Source organism: Anguilla anguilla, chromosome 6 (assembly GCF_013347855.1).
Source record: "Anguilla anguilla isolate fAngAng1 chromosome 6, fAngAng1.pri, whole genome shotgun sequence".
NCBI lineage: Eukaryota > Metazoa > Chordata > Actinopteri > Anguilliformes > Anguillidae > Anguilla > Anguilla anguilla.
This window is the reverse complement of record NC_049206.1, coordinates 31,265,131-31,283,552: the sequence shown is the minus strand read 5'-3', so window position 1 is coordinate 31,283,552 and position 18,422 is coordinate 31,265,131. Positions and strand designations below refer to the sequence as shown.

Below are 18,422 nucleotides of genomic sequence, written 5' to 3'. Positions count from 1 at the left end.
CTTGCAACGTCTGCCTGGCCTCTTAGCTAGTGGTGAACTAGGCCGTGTTTCCTGATCAACATCTCTGCAAGTATAATAAAAACAAAATTGTTAGGAAATGTGAAATCAAATCAAACTTTATTTATATAGCACATTTCCTTCAACAGGTAAAAATTAAATGTGCTTTACAAAAAAGGGACAAACCACTAACTAATGAAAACAAAATTTATGAAATGTGACATCATATACAAACAAAGAACCAAACAAACACAACCAGACGCAGAGAGGTAGCCTATAATTTTGAGAAGCAATGGTTAGAATCATTCGTAGTGTGGGAATTTACAACCGCGCATATTAGTGAATATTCCTACAAACACACAGAGAATGTAATACAGCACACATTTACAAATAATGCAAGCTATCAACGAAAAAACATTAGCTTAACTAAATAAACACTGATATTCCAACTAAACTACACGCAACTCATCAATAACAATGCCTCAATCTGAACTAGGCTAGGTCTGTTTAGCTAAGTGGTTATTTTATTGCTATTTCCCGAACTTACTTAGAGTATGCTAATATCGATTGTGCAAGGACATCAGTTTTAGAATCCTAGCCACGCCACTACACGTCAGGCATGAGCTATTTATTACGAATATGATCGAAAAACATACAGTCTACCTGATACTTCTAACACAACCAGACGCAGAGAGCCTAGCCTATAATTTTGAGATGCAATGGTTCGAATCGTTCGTAGTGTGGGAATTTACAAACGCGTACATTGCTGGATATTCCTACAAACACTTCAGATATGTTGCAATACAGTACACATATTTACCAATATGATCATAAGAAATATACTTACGCATGAAGTTGATCCTCAGCTGGATCAGTTCGCTGTTCGAAATGACACCGCTCTTCATCAGTGTCGGCTTCCGGACGGACCATTTTCCAAAATTAAACGAAATGTTCACCTCAAAAGAAGTGAATTAGGTGACACTCTGTGACATTCTATCCCGCTTTCGCAGACATTTCTCACATGGATCTCGCATCGCCCCTCCTTTAGTCTCCTTCTATGGAGAGTAATTATAATGTTGTTAACATGTGAATGCGATTTGGGCGGACTTCCTGCTGAGCGAAATTCACATAGTAATGAGTAAAGTTTAGCGAAGCATACATGATCTAATTAATCAAATTTGGAACATTTAAAACAATTTATATTATTTGCCAATGGGCACATTGGAAAGTCGCGATTCTAAGGTTTCTGTCAATGTTTTTGTTGCGTCTGTATGATAACAGCACGTGAAGTTAATCATCCAAATAGAAACGAAAGTTAATTTCATCTTGTCAAGCTCCGCCGGCGGAGCTCTCGACCCCAGAGGGTTAAAGAGGCTGAACTGGATCAATCTAGGGGATCAGATCCTGTCTCTGTGGCAGAAGTCACTGGGATGGTTGGAGAGCTCCTCTGTGGCAGAGCACCAGATGTGGACGAGATTCATCCAGAAATGTTGAAGGATATTGTTGGCATTTTGTGGCTGACACGAATCCTCAATGTTGTGTGGAAGTCAGGAACTGACTTTGGAGTGGCAGACTGGGGCAGTGGTCCCAATCTTCAAGAAAGGGGACTGGTGGGTGTGCTCCGTCTATCAGGGAATTTCCCTCCTCAGCCTCCCTGGGAAAGTCTATGAAAAGGTGCTGGAAAGGAGGCTACGACCGATAGTCAGACCTCAGATTCAGGAGGAACAATGCGAGTTTCCTCCAGGCCATGGAACAGCAGACCAGCTTTTTACCCTCTTGCAGATATTTGAGGGGGCATAGGAGTTTGCCTATCTGGTCTATATGTGTTTTGTAAATTTGCAAAAGGTATATGACCATATTCCCCGGGGTATCTTGTGAGAGGTGCTGCAGGAGTGCTGCTATTGTGAGCAATTTGGTCCCTGTATACTCAGAGCGAGAGCCATTAAGTCAAGCTTGTTCAAAGTGGGTGTCAGACTCCACCGTTGTGTTTCCCCTCCTGTTCTTGGTATTCAGGGACAGGATCTCAAGGTGCAGCCCCAGGGTGGAGTGTGTCCAATTTGGGGACATAGGATTGGCATCTGTGCTGTTTGATGATGTTGTCCCCTTGGCCTCATCATACTGTGACCTTTGAATGGTTTGCAGCTGAGTATGATGTGGTCAGGATGAGGATCAGCACCTCCTAGTCTGTAGCCTCTCCTGGAAAAATATGGTTTGTCCCCTTCAAGTGAGGGGGGGCAACTGCCTCAGATGGAGGTGAGTGAGAGAAAAAGGGATTCAGAGATCGACCGCCTTCTAGGTGCAGCAGCCACTGTAATGCGGGCATTGTATCGGATGGTGGTGGTGAAGACGGAACGAGCCGAAAGGCAAAGCTCTCGATTTACCAGTTAATCTTCATACCGACTCTCATGTATGGTCACAAGCTATGTGTAGTGACTGAAAGAGTGAGATCGCAAATATAAGTGGAAATGGGGTTTCTTTGTAGGGTAGCAGGGCTTACTCTCCTTGATAGGGTGAAGAGCTCAGTTGTTCGGGAAGACCTCAAAGTAGAGCCGCTGCTCCTCCACATTGAAAGGAGATTGTTGAGGTGGTTCGGGCATCTAAAAAGGATGCCTTCTGGGTGACTCCCTTTGGAGGTGTTCTGGGCAGGGCCACCTGGAAGGAGACCCAGGGGCAGACCCAGTATACCCTGCAGAGATTATGTCCTCTGGCTGGCCTGGGATTGCATTGGTATCCCCCGAGATGAATTGGTGGAAGTCGTTAGGGGTTGCCACCATGACCCTGATCTGGAGTAAGCAGTTAGAAAATGGATGGATGGATGAACAAAAACAGAACACACCGCATATTTACCCTCTTGCTATGTTCTGTTTATGACCGACCTGTTGAGAATATGAATATGTTTTAAAATTTAAAAAACCCAGCCCCCCAACACACCCTCTGGATTCCTGAACTACCTTGAGGCCCCCAAACCCATTGGAATCATGCAGGATCTGTGCCCAAAGAGTTTTACAGTTAATCTGGTAGAGCTCTATAGTGCCACATATGTGCACTTTTCAAATAGCCAAATCTCATATCTTGTAAAGATAAAACATGACTTTTTTCCCATCCTCTCAGCCAAAAAAGAACATTCCTATGAGTTCATCCGCCACCATTTTGGTGAAGACGCACAAACAGGAAGTGAGATTTAATTCCTGAATGCTTGTTAGTATCACAATGAAGTTTCAAGTGTATCTTTGGCTAGATGCCCTGGGAGTGCATATACATAACTGGGAAAACTCAGTCGTGCCATCTAGGTGCTAAAACCCAATTGGCCGTATATCTTGCTCCCTCATGCATCTGTGAAACTTGACATTATGCACATGTCAGAGCCTGGGGGTAAAAGTGTGTTGAAAAGTGTGCCACTGTACCCAGTGAGCTGAATCGGACGTTTTGTCCATCATAGTGCTTGACCCCTCTATTGCTGCTTGCTGCTATATTTCCAGTTATTTTCATTCCAGTTATTTCCCATGCTTCTGTTGCAATTTTGCCATGGAGAAACATGTGTTTTGTGACCTCTTCAGTATTAGATTGTCAAAGGATCATTACTATGCCATGGTTACATTGTGATTCTGCATCAAAATTGGATTATTGAATCAAATGAATGTGAATCCATAGCTGAACACTAAAGTGAACATAAGGAGTTGTTTCTTTATGAGCTTCTTTTTTTATTTTGCTCCTCTGAAAACCCTATCTACTATAAATCCACCTGACCCATGTTTGCAAAGTAAGGCTTTGTATTGTATTGATGTTATAGTGCATACTTGAACAAAGTCATATTTCAGTAGTTAAATTAGACTGAAGAGGACATAACTTGGCATTACTTAAATAAAAACGCTGTTGGTTTTACCCTTGAGCAAGGTACTTAATCTGAACTGCTTCCGTAGAATATCCAGTCATATAAATGTATTATATACGAAAATGTAATCTGTGTAACATCATCCTGGTATTGGCAGACCAGTAATGAAGATTAATATAAGTCCCTGTGTTGTGGATTTTGCCTTCAATGGAGGCAAATAATTTAGTCAGGTCACAGAGTAATTCAGCAATACAACTTTGGCATGACACCTTTTTACTCCCCCTCCCATACCAACTTTCTGTTTTCCTGAGAACCTTTTAGCTTCATCCCAGAACCCCTGACTAAACATCTAGTATCCTGGCGCCTTAAGGCGGGGGAGGGTGTTCTTATTCTCCCTTCGCATACCATCTTGTTTTGTACAGCTTATCTTCATTTGACGTCAAACACAATACATGCAGTATTCAATAGAAATACAGTGCCTTCGGAAAGTATTCAGACCCCTTCTCTTTTTCCACGTTTTGTTCCATTACAGCCTTATTATAAAATGGATTGAATGTCATGTGCCTTTTACTGAGCCCGCCCACTCTGCCATAAAGGCCTGATTGGCAGAAATGGTTGTCCTTTTGGAGGGTTCTCCTATTTCCACAGAGAAACTCTGGAGCGCTGTCAGAGTGGCCATCGGGTTCTTGGTCCCTGACCAAGGCCCTTCTCCCCCGATTGCTTAGTTTGGTTGGGCCGACAGCACTAGGACGAGTCCTGATGGTTCCAAACTTCTTTCATTTAAGAATGATGGAGGCCACTGTGTTCTTCAGAACCTTCAATGCTGCAGAAATATCTTTGTACCCTTCCCCAGGTCTGTACCTTGGCACAATCCTGTCTCTGAGGTCTATGGACAATTCCTTTGACTTCATGGCTTGGTTTTTGCTTTGGCATGCACTGTCAACTGTGGGACCTTATATAGACAGGTGTGTGCCTTTCCAAATCATGTCCAATCAATTGAATTTACCACAGGTGGACTCCAATCAAGTTGTGAAACATCTCAAGTATGATCAATGGAAACAGGATGCACCTGAGCTCAATTTTGAGTGTCAAAAGTTCTGAATACTTAGATATAAATGTGATGTTTCAATTTTTAATTTTTAATAAATTTGCTAAAATTTCTAAAAACCTGTTTTTGCCATTATTGGGTATTGTGTGTAGATTCATGAGAATAAAAATGAATTGAATCAATTTCAGAATAAGGCTGTAGTGTAACAAAATGTGGAAAAAATGAAGGGGTTTGAATACTTTCCAAAGGCACTGTACATAGGCTATTGATTAGGATATGACATTTTGCAAGCGATGGCCATACATATACCACCTGATTATATGCTTAAAGCAAAGGTACTTCTAACTATGACTTTTACTCCATTTACAAAGTATCCCTCAAGTCATGTTTACATATTCATGACTTTTTCAGACCCCTGTGTCAAGCCTGTTGTCTCCCCACAGGGGAGTTTATTGCAGTTTAAACTTAGCGATACACCCAGATCGTTATCTATCTGACTCCCTTAGCTCACCCACATTCCTTCCTCCTCGAAGATCGTTTCTTCCTGGTACCTTTACATTTTGCACATTTAGTTACATACATAGTTTTGTTATGAACACATAAAAATACATTTCATATAGTTAGACACAGTAAGCAAGCTTGTTTTCTATCACACCTGATATTCTGCAGCATAATAAGAATTCAAATTTTTTAGTGCCCACAGAGCTGAATTTTGCCTGCTCTGAAGAAAAGATATACACAAGCAACTGCTTTTCTTAATGGATGTTCACAAACTGAAAGCTTTTGGAGAGTCAAATTTGAAATCATAGTTTTTTTAGTGTTGAAAGGTTGAATAGAAATTGAATAAAGTACTGAATTTTCAGGGGATCCATACAATTTCAAGTTTTTGAAATTCAGATTAAAATCACATAGTTCAGCATTCAAAAACTAATTTGAATTCAAATTATGAAATACAAATTCATTGTAATCAAATTCAACTTCAAAACTTTATATACAATTTCAAATGGATGCTGGCACAAGATTTACACCATAAGAGAACAGCCATGCATATCCTCTGCTCTGTAATACTGCTACTACTTTTTCACACTGCAGTTCACATGTTGAGCTGGCACTGAGCCATGTGTCCCAATTCATTCCTCCCCTGCTGATGCTATGACCATTATGCATAATACTGCGCATGAGTACAATCGGCACTGGCACAGTCAGGATTCAATAACAGATGTGATGTGCATGACAGCATCCAAATTGATCAATTAATAATTTTAGACAAGGCCATCCCACAACTAAAAGCAGATAACCATTAAAATCCCTACATTGCCCTGTCGCCAACAGGTTTGGCAATGACTGCCACAACATCATTATGCAATTTTGCCACCTCACCCCATGTGACCTGACAAGAATAGGATTAGTGGACAAAAGGATTTTTGTGTTCGTGCATAAATTTTAGCTGATTCAGAATACGGAAATATTAACATGTCACATCATACCTGCAAACTAGTCGCTTTTCGACGAACTTCACAGTTTTGAATCCAAAATAGGTAATTTGTGTGATTCGTGTAGATCCGATGAGTTCTTGAAATTGGGGCGGGGGGAGGGGGGGTCTGTGTCTGCGAGGACAGAGCATAGACTGTATAAAAATATGGACAAAGCTACTGTGATGTCACCCATTGACTCTCCATGGGTGTGGAAAAAACGTTTTAACGCCCGTTTGTGGGCGCCGCCAAAACCATAGAGTTCATGGTCCGAACCATAGACCGGCGTGAACACAGTGTGATTGATAGTCCGGAGTGGAAAAGCCATTGACCTTCAGGCTTGCTTCTCTTACCCATCATCTAAATTTATTTCTGAACAAACTCGAGGTAAGCTGGCTATCTGCCATTATGTTTTATAATTTATTATCAAATGTTTACGGAGCTTAATTTCCATCCGTGACTGTACTGTGTTATTTCATCGCGTTATATGTATAAAATGAATAATGTAATTATGTTCAGTTATCTTAAATTTATGTTTCTCAGCTAAACATCAGCGAATATGCTAGCTAGCATGCCAGCGCTAGGTAGGCTAGCCATGGTTAGCTTACGCATTAGCAATAAATGTCAGGTAGAACTGCTGTTAACCTAGCAAGTTTTCATCAAAGGTTTTCGCCACAATCAGTTAGTAATGAGCCAATAACTGTTACACCACTGCCGTTTGTGGTGTTTACTCGCTGAGTGACGCTAGCTAACCTTTTGCAAGTCACGTTAAACAAGTAGAAATTAACTCCATCAGCGGTGATTAAATCTACCAAGTACTTTAATAATGGATTTTTTAGGCGTGGATTTCGAATTATTTGTATTTTCTTGTAGACCATTAAAAGCAATGGAGAAGAGCCAACGTCCTAATTGTCAAATTGTCTGTACCCACCGTTTACAGCAAAGTGCTAGTTATTTTTGGCTGGACCGCAACAGCAGGGCCAGCCCTATAAATGCGAATGTCTGTGACTGAGTGATGAAGTTACACCATTAGTCGGCCGGTCCAGCCATATACTAGGTTTTGACCTGTCTTGTTTTTAATGTGAAAGAAAACTACTGGGTGCCCTAGTGATGGATGCTGAGCTGAAAAATGAGCAGGCAGAAAATCCCTTAAACTGATTAATGTTATTATTGGTGTCAACTTGTTTTTGATTATTGTGCTTGATTAGAAATGACAAATGACTAAATATGATAGAGACAGTTCTCCTCAATTCGTTTAGAACAGAAAAACATTCTATTTGTGTCGCAAGATTGTGCACGTTTCAATCGACATTAGCATATTAAAAACTGGATAAATGTACACACTCTGAAAATGTTCATGGCAAAGATCTGGAATACACAGATTTTGTCATTTGAACGAGCACAGGTCAGATGGCATTTTTGAGTTGATAATTTATTTTGAATTTATTTGATCTTCATAGCATGGCGTGACGAAGGAAACTGTGTTTATCTACAATTCAATTATTCAGAGCGTGTGCAGACTTGTTAATCAAGGAAGTTAAACTAGTCAGTACTAGTCAGTTAAATAATGTGTGTAATAGAACACACCTTGCCACACCATATTGCCACTATAAAAACACTCTCGCTCGCTGTGTTTTCCATTTTATTTATCAGTTGTTGTGCATATTGTGTTTTTGTTTTGTTTGATCAACTTTATCGTATAGTGGATGCAATGCATTTTAATACAATTTTGGACCCGGCTCTGCACTCTCTTGACTGTTTTTTTTTTTTTTTTAAGTGCCCTGAACTGATGTCCCCCTTACATTACTTTTGTAATGTAAGGGGGGCATTAGCAGTAAGATTACATTAATTCTAGGGTGAGTTTTTCCCTATATCCTCATGCTAAAATCGACTGTAAATTCACATTTTAAAGCTGATATTGAAAAAAATTTCTTCCCGGGGGGGGCATGCCCCCGGACCTCCCTAGAGGGTTTGCATCTTTGTCACCTTTTCCACCCCTGATGAGTTTGCAGGTCTGTATATATAACTTGGCAGTCTTTCCTTTTTTCTTCCTAAAAATAGCTTAACACTTAGCTTAAGCTCAGAGCCGATGCCATTGGATGTTTAAATTACTTGAACACCGCAAGTGCAATGTCCTCCTCCTTCCGCATCTTTTCCTAAATAGCTGGGGTTAAAATAACAGTGTTGTTAGAATGCCAAAAGATTAACTCATTAAAGAAATACAGGGATTTTGTTCCATTTTCTTGACAGAACCCCCCCTGACGAACAATCGATAAATGGTGAATTTGAATTTTTATCAATAGCTGAACCTTAAAGATTACGCAACGATGAGAGTAGGCCATTCAGGCAATCCAGGTTTGGCATCTAACTATAAACTAGGGAGTATCCAGCACTGCATCAAGTCTGGACCTGAAAACCCCTAGATCACGACCACTACTAGTTGAACTGGCAAGCTGTTACACACGTGATGGCTCTCTGTAAAGAAATACTTCTGATATTGGTACAGAATTAACGTTTTATTCATTTCCATCTTGTTCAACAGAAAGAATTGAAGGACCTATTGTAATTAACATTATTAAGCCATTTGAGCCAATCTTCACACATTAAGGTAGTGTTCTATTAAATGCTCCAGATGTGTAACTCACGTTTGTATCTTTTTCAAGAATTACTCATTTCATCAGTACAGGGTCTAAGATAACTAAGGGTCTAAAACCTCTCCAAAATGAATAAAATGCTTTTTGTCCATTATAAAGCCTTTAAATTTGTCCCTTGTGATGGTCTATTATTATTATTATTATTATTATTATTATTATTATTAATAATAATAATTACATTTATATAGCACTTTTACAAATGCTCAAAGTGCTTTACAGTGAAGGGGAACTCACCTCACCCACCACCAATGTGTAGCACCCACCTGGGTGATGCACGGCAGCCATTTTGCGCCAGAACGCTCACCACACATTAGCGAAGGTGGAGAGGGAGAGAACATTTATTTAGCCAATTAAATCTGGGGATGATTTTTAGTGGCAAGTTTGCGAGTGCCAGATCTGGGATTTGGCCAGGACACCGGGGAACCCCCTACTCTTAGCGATAAGTGTCATGGGATCTTTAATGACCACAGAGAGTCAGGACCTCGGTTTAACGTCTCATCCGAAAGACGGCATCTCCTACGGCACAGTGTCCCCGTCACTGCACTGGGGCATTGGGGTTTTTTTATTTGTACCAGAGGGAAGATTGCCCCCTGCTGGCCCACCAACACCACTTCCAGCAGCAACTCAGTATTCCCTGGTGGTCTCCCATCCAAGTACTAACCAAGCCCACACCTGCTTAGCTTCAGCCATTTGGCAGGAGCAGAGTGCATGGAGGTATGGCTGCTGGCTAAGACGTCTAAGATGAAGCATTGATTTCACATTGAACAATAATGAAAAAACATGATGCACTGTGGTACATATTACAGGCATTTAGCAGACGCTCTTATCCAGGGAGACTTACAGAACTTTTACACTTATACAGCTGGATATATACTGAAGCAATGCAGGTTAAGTACCTTGTTCAAGGGTACAACGGCCTACTAGTGTCCTACTCAGTAATAGAAACTATGACCTTTCGGTTACAAGCCCAGTTCCTTACCCACTGTGCTACACTGCCACCTACCTAAATATGTAATATTCACTCTCGTATGTTTTTCTGGACTCTACCATATGTAATATTCTGTTGCATGGGGATGGGATGACATTTTACAAATGTTACTATTTATGATCACTCCCAAGAGAATTTTTTTCATTCATCTAGAACAGGGGTGTCAAACTCATTTTTACCGAGGGCCACATCAGCATAATGGTTGCCCTCAAAGGGCCAGATGTAACTGTAAGACAGTATAAATGTAACTAAATGTCACCAAATATAATGTAAAATAAATGTAACTACTCCGTAATATATTGTTAAATAACTTTCTGTATTTATTACTTAAAGTTACAAATATTACATATGCATTTGCATAGATGTAAAAAAAAGTGTTTGCTTGTTGCTCTGTTACTATAACATAAATCCTTTTAATTTATCAGGTTAAGAAACCCACATTACTTTATTTATCAATGATCAAACTATTCACAGAAAAATATTAAAACACAAGTTAAGACATTAACTTTCTTCAAAAAAATTTTGTCACAGTCGAGAGGGTCAGAATAACGTACAACCAACTATAGTGAGCTGCTAAGAACATGTGTGACAGATGTAGCATTTTACAAAAACAAATGGCTGCACACAGCCTTGCAGGAGTAAACATTTGTCTGCATAAACCTGTAAACAACAAATACATTACTACACAAAAAGCAGTATATGTAATAAACTCAAAATAATAAAATAGGGTTGTCTCAGTTCACAACTATGAGTTGAAAATGATGAGGATATGCTCCCTGTCCTTGAACACACCAAGTGGATCCCCTCCACCATCCTCATCCATTGATCATGTTCTGAAAACAACAAACACAAAACAAAATGCAAGAACAATCACTAAATTGCACTCAGTTTAACTATTCTTATTTTTGGTTGAAATACATTTTATCATATTTTAATTAGGTTTTTAAAAATACTTACCTATGTGTTTTCTGGCCAGATGTCTGACACCGTTTTCCTTTGGCCAGTGTGTCAATGTCTGGTTTTAGCTCTTGTGCTGTGGCAATCCGTAAAACAGCGTGGAGGTTGTCATCAGTGATGCGTGATCTGTGCTTGGTTTTGTTTAGATTCATTATTGAAAACATCTGTTCGCACAGATAGGTGCTCCCAAACATAGACAGAACACGGGCAGCATGAAGTCGAAGCTGTGGCATCACACCAGGGGGCAGTAGACGGTAAAAGTCCTCAATTGCAGCATCCTGGAACTTTGCTCTCAGGCCACTGTCGCTTTGAAGCTCGATTAACTCCAGCTGAAGGTGTTGGGGTGCACTGCTGACGTCGGTGGTGAAAGGACTGGCAAAGATGGCAAAGCCCGAGTGCTGTGCTTTGAAGTCAGAAAAGCGCCAATCAAACTCATTCATTAACCGGCTCAGTTTGGTAGCCAACCGGGCACATGAAAAAGCATCGGGAACTGAGGCTGAGATGCTCTGACAAACAGAAAAGTGGGCAAGATTGTCCTGTTCCACTTGGCACTTCCATAGGTCAAGTTTACGCTGGAAACATGTGATCATGTCGGACATCTGCGTGATGACTTGTTTGCGTCCCTGCAGCTTCTGATTCAGTTGGGCGAGATGCTCAGTTACGTCACATAACATAGCAAAATCACACAGCCAGTTTGGATCTGACAGTTCGGACAAGGGTTTTCCTTTACTCTGCATGAAAAGAGCAATATCTTCCCTAAGCTCAAAAAATCGTTTGAGGATTTTGCTCCTACTCAGCCACCTCACTTCTGTATGGTACGGCACGTCTCCGTACTCCGAGCCCATCTCCTGCAAGAACAGCTGGAACTGGCGGTGATTCAGGCCACGCGCCTGAATGAAGTTCACTGTTTTCATGACCGTGGTCATTATATCATCCATCCCCAGCACCTTTCCACACAAAGCTTCTTGATGGATAATGCAATGATACGTTATCAGAGGCGTGTGACAGTTACTTTTTTGCATTTTCTCCTTCATTAGTCCAACCAAGCCCGCTTTTCCTCCACACATTGCAGGTGCACCATCTGTAGTTAATCCCACCAACTTTTCCCAGGGCAATCCAGTTTTACTTACGGACTTCTCCACCGCATCATAAATGTCCCGTCCCGTTGTGGTCCCATGCATGGCAGCTGCATCCAAGAGCTCCTCGGTGACAGAGAGGTCCGACTTCACGCCTCTAATAAAAATGGATAGCTGTGCCATATCCGTGTTGTCTGTGCTTTCATCAACCGCTAATGAAAAAGCGGTGTAACTGCGTGACTCTTCGGCCAGCTGTGTTGACAGGTTTGCTGCTAGCTCCTTGACTCGGTCCGCAATGGTGTTTCTTGACAAACTGACATTTTTAAAAGTCTGTATCTGGTCGGGGCACACCTGCTCACACACCTTCAGCATGCACTGCTTCAAAAATGCACCCTCTGAAAAAGACTTTGAAGCGCGGGCGATTTCTTCAGCCACCATAAAGCTAGCTTTCACTGCTGCATCGTTTTTGGTTGTGGCTTTGGTGAACAAATTCTGCTGCGATCGCAGTTTGCCTTTTAGTTCTTTGACAATTTGTTGTTTTTCATGAAGGCTAACTTTGGCATACTTGGCTCCGTGTTTGGTGTCAAAGTGTCGACGTAGATTGTACTCTTTGACGACCGACACCGCCTCATAACACAAAAGACATACCGGTTTTTCTCCTTGAAGCACAAACATGTATTCGCCTTCCCATCTTTCTTGAAACTGCCTTCCATCTGCATCAATCTTTCTCTTCCTGGACATTTCGGGATCATTTGCGGATATTCTCAATTTCACTTGTAGCATTAATTAAACACCTGCGATCTAGTGGCGGGATGCCGTCACTTCGCGGGTAACAATCACCATGCATTGTGGGAAATGTAGTTTATGGTCAATGCACGCTTTAAAGCAGCATAGACCTATTTTAAGACAGATTTTAAGACCAATTAAGCACTCGCGGGCCACATAAAATGCCGTGGCGGGCCACATCTGGCCCGCGGGCCTTGAGTTTGACACATGTGATCTAGAACATATCAGCACACAGTAAATTTGAACAAGTATTTTCCATGCCCTAAGTGACAAGTATAGCCCTAAATACTAATTCTCTACATCATACAGTGAGATAACAATAAATATTCCATTATCAGAAAAAATGTTGGTGATGTTCTAGCTTAACAGTTACCCGATACATCAAACATAACACATGACTTAACCACCTATGAAGGCTTACACTAGAGTTTGTGAAATGCTTATATTAGAGAATAGCACAAACCTCTTGAAAGACTCAGTTTTATTGTGTGTGGTATGAATTCTAACCAAGGACTAACACTGCCCAGGGTATGCTAACAATACCCCAATACTAACAGCTATTTGCTAGCCCCCAATACAAATACGCTCAGCATTATTAGCTTACAGGCTTACAGTCGTCTGTTACAACCAATGCGAATAACACTATCAAAAATATGACGCAATGTAAATAACTGGAATGTCACAAGCCATAATATGTGCAGGTACTTTGCATTATGTTTTGTGTAGCATAGGAACATGTCTTTGTGAAGTACAAACATAACAAATTTTCTTATTAATGGGAAGTTTCATAACATTTACCGTGAAAGTGAAATACTTTTTGTGAATGAGAAATTCAGAATTTCTTTTGTGTGGTTGTTTACTTGTTTTACTTTACTTAGTTAGCCCTAACACTAGCATCAACCTGCTCTTCATCAAGGGGTATCAGCACCAATTTTTGACAACTGCTACAGCTCTGTATATGTCTGCTGTATTTCAAACAACATGTACACATCCCTGGGCAGACTGCTTAAGATTCAAACCTTCTCTCAAAGTGCCTAATTAATTCTCATTAGGGTAGTGACAGTCTTGTGACAAAAATGAGGGGTTGCTTGATGGGTTATCTATTGGATAAACCTGTTTAATCTGTAAAAAAAACTGAGGATAGTGAAAAATCTTCAGAATCACCCTTGATCTCTTGGGGTTAAAGCGTATTCTTTAGTGATTATCCCCTTCGTGCACTTGCCAAATCTTCCCAATCCTGGCCCATTTAGGGGGTACCTCATTTCAAGCTTTATAACTCAAGATATGAGCATCGCAACTAGATTAGATAATATTCATAATTTAGGAAGAAATAAAGTGCCACAAATGTTGTCTAGGCAAAAAATCTGAAATTAATTAGCTCTTTTTTAGTTTGCAATGAAATACTGAGAGATTACACATATCCAGCAGGTTAAACTATACATGTCCTGGATCAAAAACTGCTTGACCACAAGTGTGTAAAATCTAAGCGTGGATATGCAGAACTTCTAAAGATCTATGAAGCAGTGTACCCAGTGCCTCCAAATCTATCTAAAATGTCTAAATTATGCATTGCTGTAAATTACAACATAATCATGTATTTCACGACAAAACTGTTTTGACTCAAGAAACTAATTTTTGCATCATTTTCAAGTTGGAATTACAAGCTTCCCATCAGTACTGTGGTCTAAAATATCTAGGGGTTCAGAAACATATCCAAAATCTCTCCAAAAAGGAATAAAATGCGTTTTGTTCATTATCAAGCATATAAAGGTGCCCCTTATGAAGGTTTAAAATTAAGTATTGGTATCAGATTTAAAAATAATTTAAAAACATTATCACAATGTGGTACAGTACCTAAATGTGTAATCATGAACTCTTGTATGTTTTTCTGTACTCTAAAGTATGTAATGTTTTCTTGTTTGGGGATTGGATGACATAAACAATATTCGACCATCCACAAAGTTTTGGCACCATGTTCCAGCTCACATCACACCTGATGCATGAAACACAAACCCTGCTGAACCTACAAATGAACGCTTACATTACAGTATGCAATATCCTTATTATAAAATACCACTGACCTATTTACAGTCACTCAGTTTCAAAAATAACGTATGTAACCGAAATATTTTGAGCAGCAACACTTGCATATCGACTAAGAAATCTTATCTGTGTCCAGTAGATAGAGACAGAGAGAGACAGAATCAATGCTGTCCTTCTCCTTTTCTGACTTGGTCCAGAAAACAGTATCAGCGTCTATCAGCAAACATGCCTTAGCCATGCTCAGAAGTTCTCAAGAATAATAATATTTTCCAAGAAATGACGAACTCATTGAAAATGTTTTGCCGAGTGCAGTGTCTTTTACTGTTGCCACAGAGTCAATGCATATGGGGGCAATGATGATTAACAAGTTGCGGTTACGCTGGGCTATAAAACGCTATTCCAAAAGTGAAATTAGACATATTATACATTGTTAGAAAGCTTATTCAGTCACCTACTGGATAAATTAATTCTCAATAAAGCCAGGTTGTACTAAAAAGGGCTATTTTGGAAGGTACCCAGGTGTTAGAAATTAGCGTATTTTTCACTAACGGATTGTTGAAGACAATAAGTGACCACTGAACCTTGAAAGGAACATCTTTACGTGTAAAACCAAAGGTAAGATTTTATATTTATTCCGTTTAGTCACAGATACTGGTTGTAGAATGCCGTAATATAATTCTACTATAATTCCTCTTGTTCATTTCAGTGTTCTGTGAGCAGCGTTTTTCACACCTGTACTGGCATACCTTTGGCTATTGTTGGCTTTATCTTTTTTAGCTTTATGTTATTATGAAAGCCCAGATAGACAGTATTGTCCAGTGTGTCATGGGTGGGGGGTAGGGCTGTCAAAAAATATTTGAAGTTCGAAAACTATTCGATAATCTTTTTTTTTTTTTTTAAGTTCGAACCTAAATTGGAGCATTCGAATATTAGTTTTGGATCCTGTGTTTTGTAATTAACATGAATATACAGGCTTTAATTTCATGCGGCGAATCATGTTCATGCACGCAAGTTTATTTCCTGCGCCAACGTTACTTCCTCTGTCAACAAAACACGTTCAGCCCTGGACCCAGAGCATGTGGATTGTTTGGTGTTCCTTGCCATTAACCTCCGGTGACACTTTCAGCTCCATGGACACCTTAACGTTACTGGTTAGCTAGCCTCGCAAGCCAGTCTCTTTTTTCACTTCGTTCAACAGATCTGGTCAGCTAACAATTTAGGCTAAATAATGTTCCAACGGCAGGCTATGTTTCCTTTGTGTTCTGAAGATTTTGATAAAATTGGATGATGAAAGAAGTTAAAGAAACTAAACAGAGTAAGTAATTTATGTTGTTTTAGGCTATAGAAACTGCAGGGGGCTCATTTATAAAATGAACTTGCGTGCATACGCCAGTGAAGACCTGACGTAGAGCCACAACCGTTTCCACGGTCAAATCGAGTCATGTTGAAATTTTATAAATCACTACTTTGACGTGATTTTCTACGTACGCGCCACACAGTTGATCTAAAATACGTTTTATACATGAGGCTCCAGATGTAGTAACCTAGTATGAAAGTTCACCGATGTCCTCTATTCTACTGCCTGCTTGTGGAAAATAGGCCAGTTCAGAGGGAGCGTCACGTGCATATTGCGCCCGACAATAAGCAGCTTATTATTTTATGTGAATTATAGGGAAATGATATTCGAATATAATCAAACTCTAACTAATTACAAAAGCTAATATTCAAACTCAATTTCATGGAACTTTTGACAGCCTTAGTGGGGGTGTAGTTGCAGATAAGGGAGGGGGTGCTTGTTAAAAGAATGCCCAGAGCAACAATGGTGGCGCTGCAAAACTCTGTATTCGGCATAGTTGTTGTGTATCGTCTACTAATGAAACTAAAACAAAGCGTTTCTGTTTTCAACTCATACTTTGGTTGCAAGAGCAATGAATGTCTGAGTTGAACAATCTAGGCACGCTGGCGTGCCGACCACTAGGGGGTGTGCGCTAAGTGGTTAACATTTGGTCTTCTCATTGACTCACACTCTCTCTTCATGCATGTTCCTGGTCACAGCCCCGTACTGTGGGGAAGAGCACACCTTTAAGAACCTGGGCTGCATCGTTATCACACCCCATGTGCGTGTGCTTACTTCACCAGTAGCATAACTGTCACTGAGACTACTCCAGCTACCTCCGGTAGATCAAGCCTCACAAGGCATTACTAGTAGATTTAAAAGTTACTCCCAATTATGCCATTCATCAGGTCTAAGGCTTAATGTTATTTAGTGTTGCTTAGTGATATTGGCTAGCTGGCTACTTCAATAAAGTGACAGAAATAGTGATCACGGTGACAGTTAATTTATGAAATGACAAATTAATTCTGAATGAATTCAACATGTTAACAAACTAGCAGTAACAAGATGCTTAGTCTACCTAAACCACTCACCTTTCTGTTTGTATGACGAAGAGACTGCCCCAGCTGCGTCTGTGTGCTTCAACTGCCTGAGGTAGTCTAATAAGTGAGTACTGAATACACTCCCATCTTTTTCAAAGTCCCTGGCAAATTAATTTGACCTGTCCCTGATCTTAGTCTTTATTGATAAATTACACCTCATTAGCTCCTCAATAAACTTTATTTTTGACATTGTTTTCTGCCACTTTTATGCAAATAACTAACTGACCTTCACAATGACACACGTGATGCAACTGTCACACAAACATGTGCGAGAGGTTGTTAACTTTGTGAGTAACTTATTTTACAACATCCATGCAATTCTGCAAGTTCTCGCTGGAATTCTACGGGCGCGGTTCCGTGTGGGTCTAGCCATAGGATGTCTCAGTTAACTCACTCATAAGTGGAGTTCTGTAATATACAAAGCAATGGAGATAAAGTGATATTACATTTAAGTGTGGATTATAACCAACTCCCAAAAAGAATGTAGTAAACAATCACAGTTTATTTTGCATTTACTACAGATTTCTAATGTGCTATGATCAAATTTATGTATTATATCTCTAGTGTAGTATATTCTTGTCATAATTTCAGTCTGTATCCAGGGGCATGGGAGGGAGTTTGACATTGGGGGAAAACATTTAATGCCTAGCCCCTACTCCCACCCAGTCCCACAATAAATATTATCGTTAGTGGAAAAGTTCATTGGTTCCTCCAGAGCCAGCTATGGGTATTGATGCAGACACATTAGCTTCATCCATTCTCACCTGCATGAGCTGGCTTTGTTGTTTCTTTATTGTTCTGTATGCATGTAAGATATCTCCTAGTTAGTAATAGGCTAACAATAGACACCCTCAAGAATGAAAGTGTCATGTTTAAAAAAACTTCATTAACTCCTTGAACCTTGAATCTTAATCCCTTTAATCTCTGTTGAATAACACTCTTATTTCTGAACATAGAATCATTTTCTTTTTTATTTTTGTTATGCTGTGGAGACTCTGGTCTCTCAAATATGTTGAACTGACGACAGTAAAACCAGATTTGCATTTGAAAGCCACGACTACATTTAGCGAAATTTCGACTGTTTCTTCACTAACAGTGCTAGCTGATGAAAACACACTGCAGTTTGAATACTT

General features: G+C 40.0%; 2 protein-coding genes across 7 annotated transcripts in view; one reads left to right on the top strand and one right to left on the bottom strand.

Moving 5' to 3' along the window:
* gpatch2 (G patch domain containing 2) overlaps nt 1–18,422 on the top strand; it is a 93,135-nt gene that overhangs the window by 57,655 nt on the left and 17,058 nt on the right. The gene's annotated exons all lie outside the window — the stretch shown is intronic.
* On the bottom strand, nt 10,146–13,022 carry LOC118229837 (general transcription factor II-I repeat domain-containing protein 2-like). The gene is made up of 2 exons (XM_035422285.1): nt 10,949–13,022; nt 10,146–10,824 (listed from the first exon to the last, which is right to left on the bottom strand). The coding sequence occupies exons 1-2, from the start codon at nt 12,805–12,807 to the stop codon at nt 10,818–10,820; spliced, it is 1,866 nt and encodes a 621-aa protein (XP_035278176.1). The 5' UTR covers nt 12,808–13,022; the 3' UTR covers nt 10,146–10,817.

Coding starts and splice junctions, on each gene's coding strand:
- LOC118229837 (XM_035422285.1), bottom strand. CDS start 12,807: ATGCTACAAGTGAAATTGAGAATATCCGCAAATGATCCCGAAATGTCC.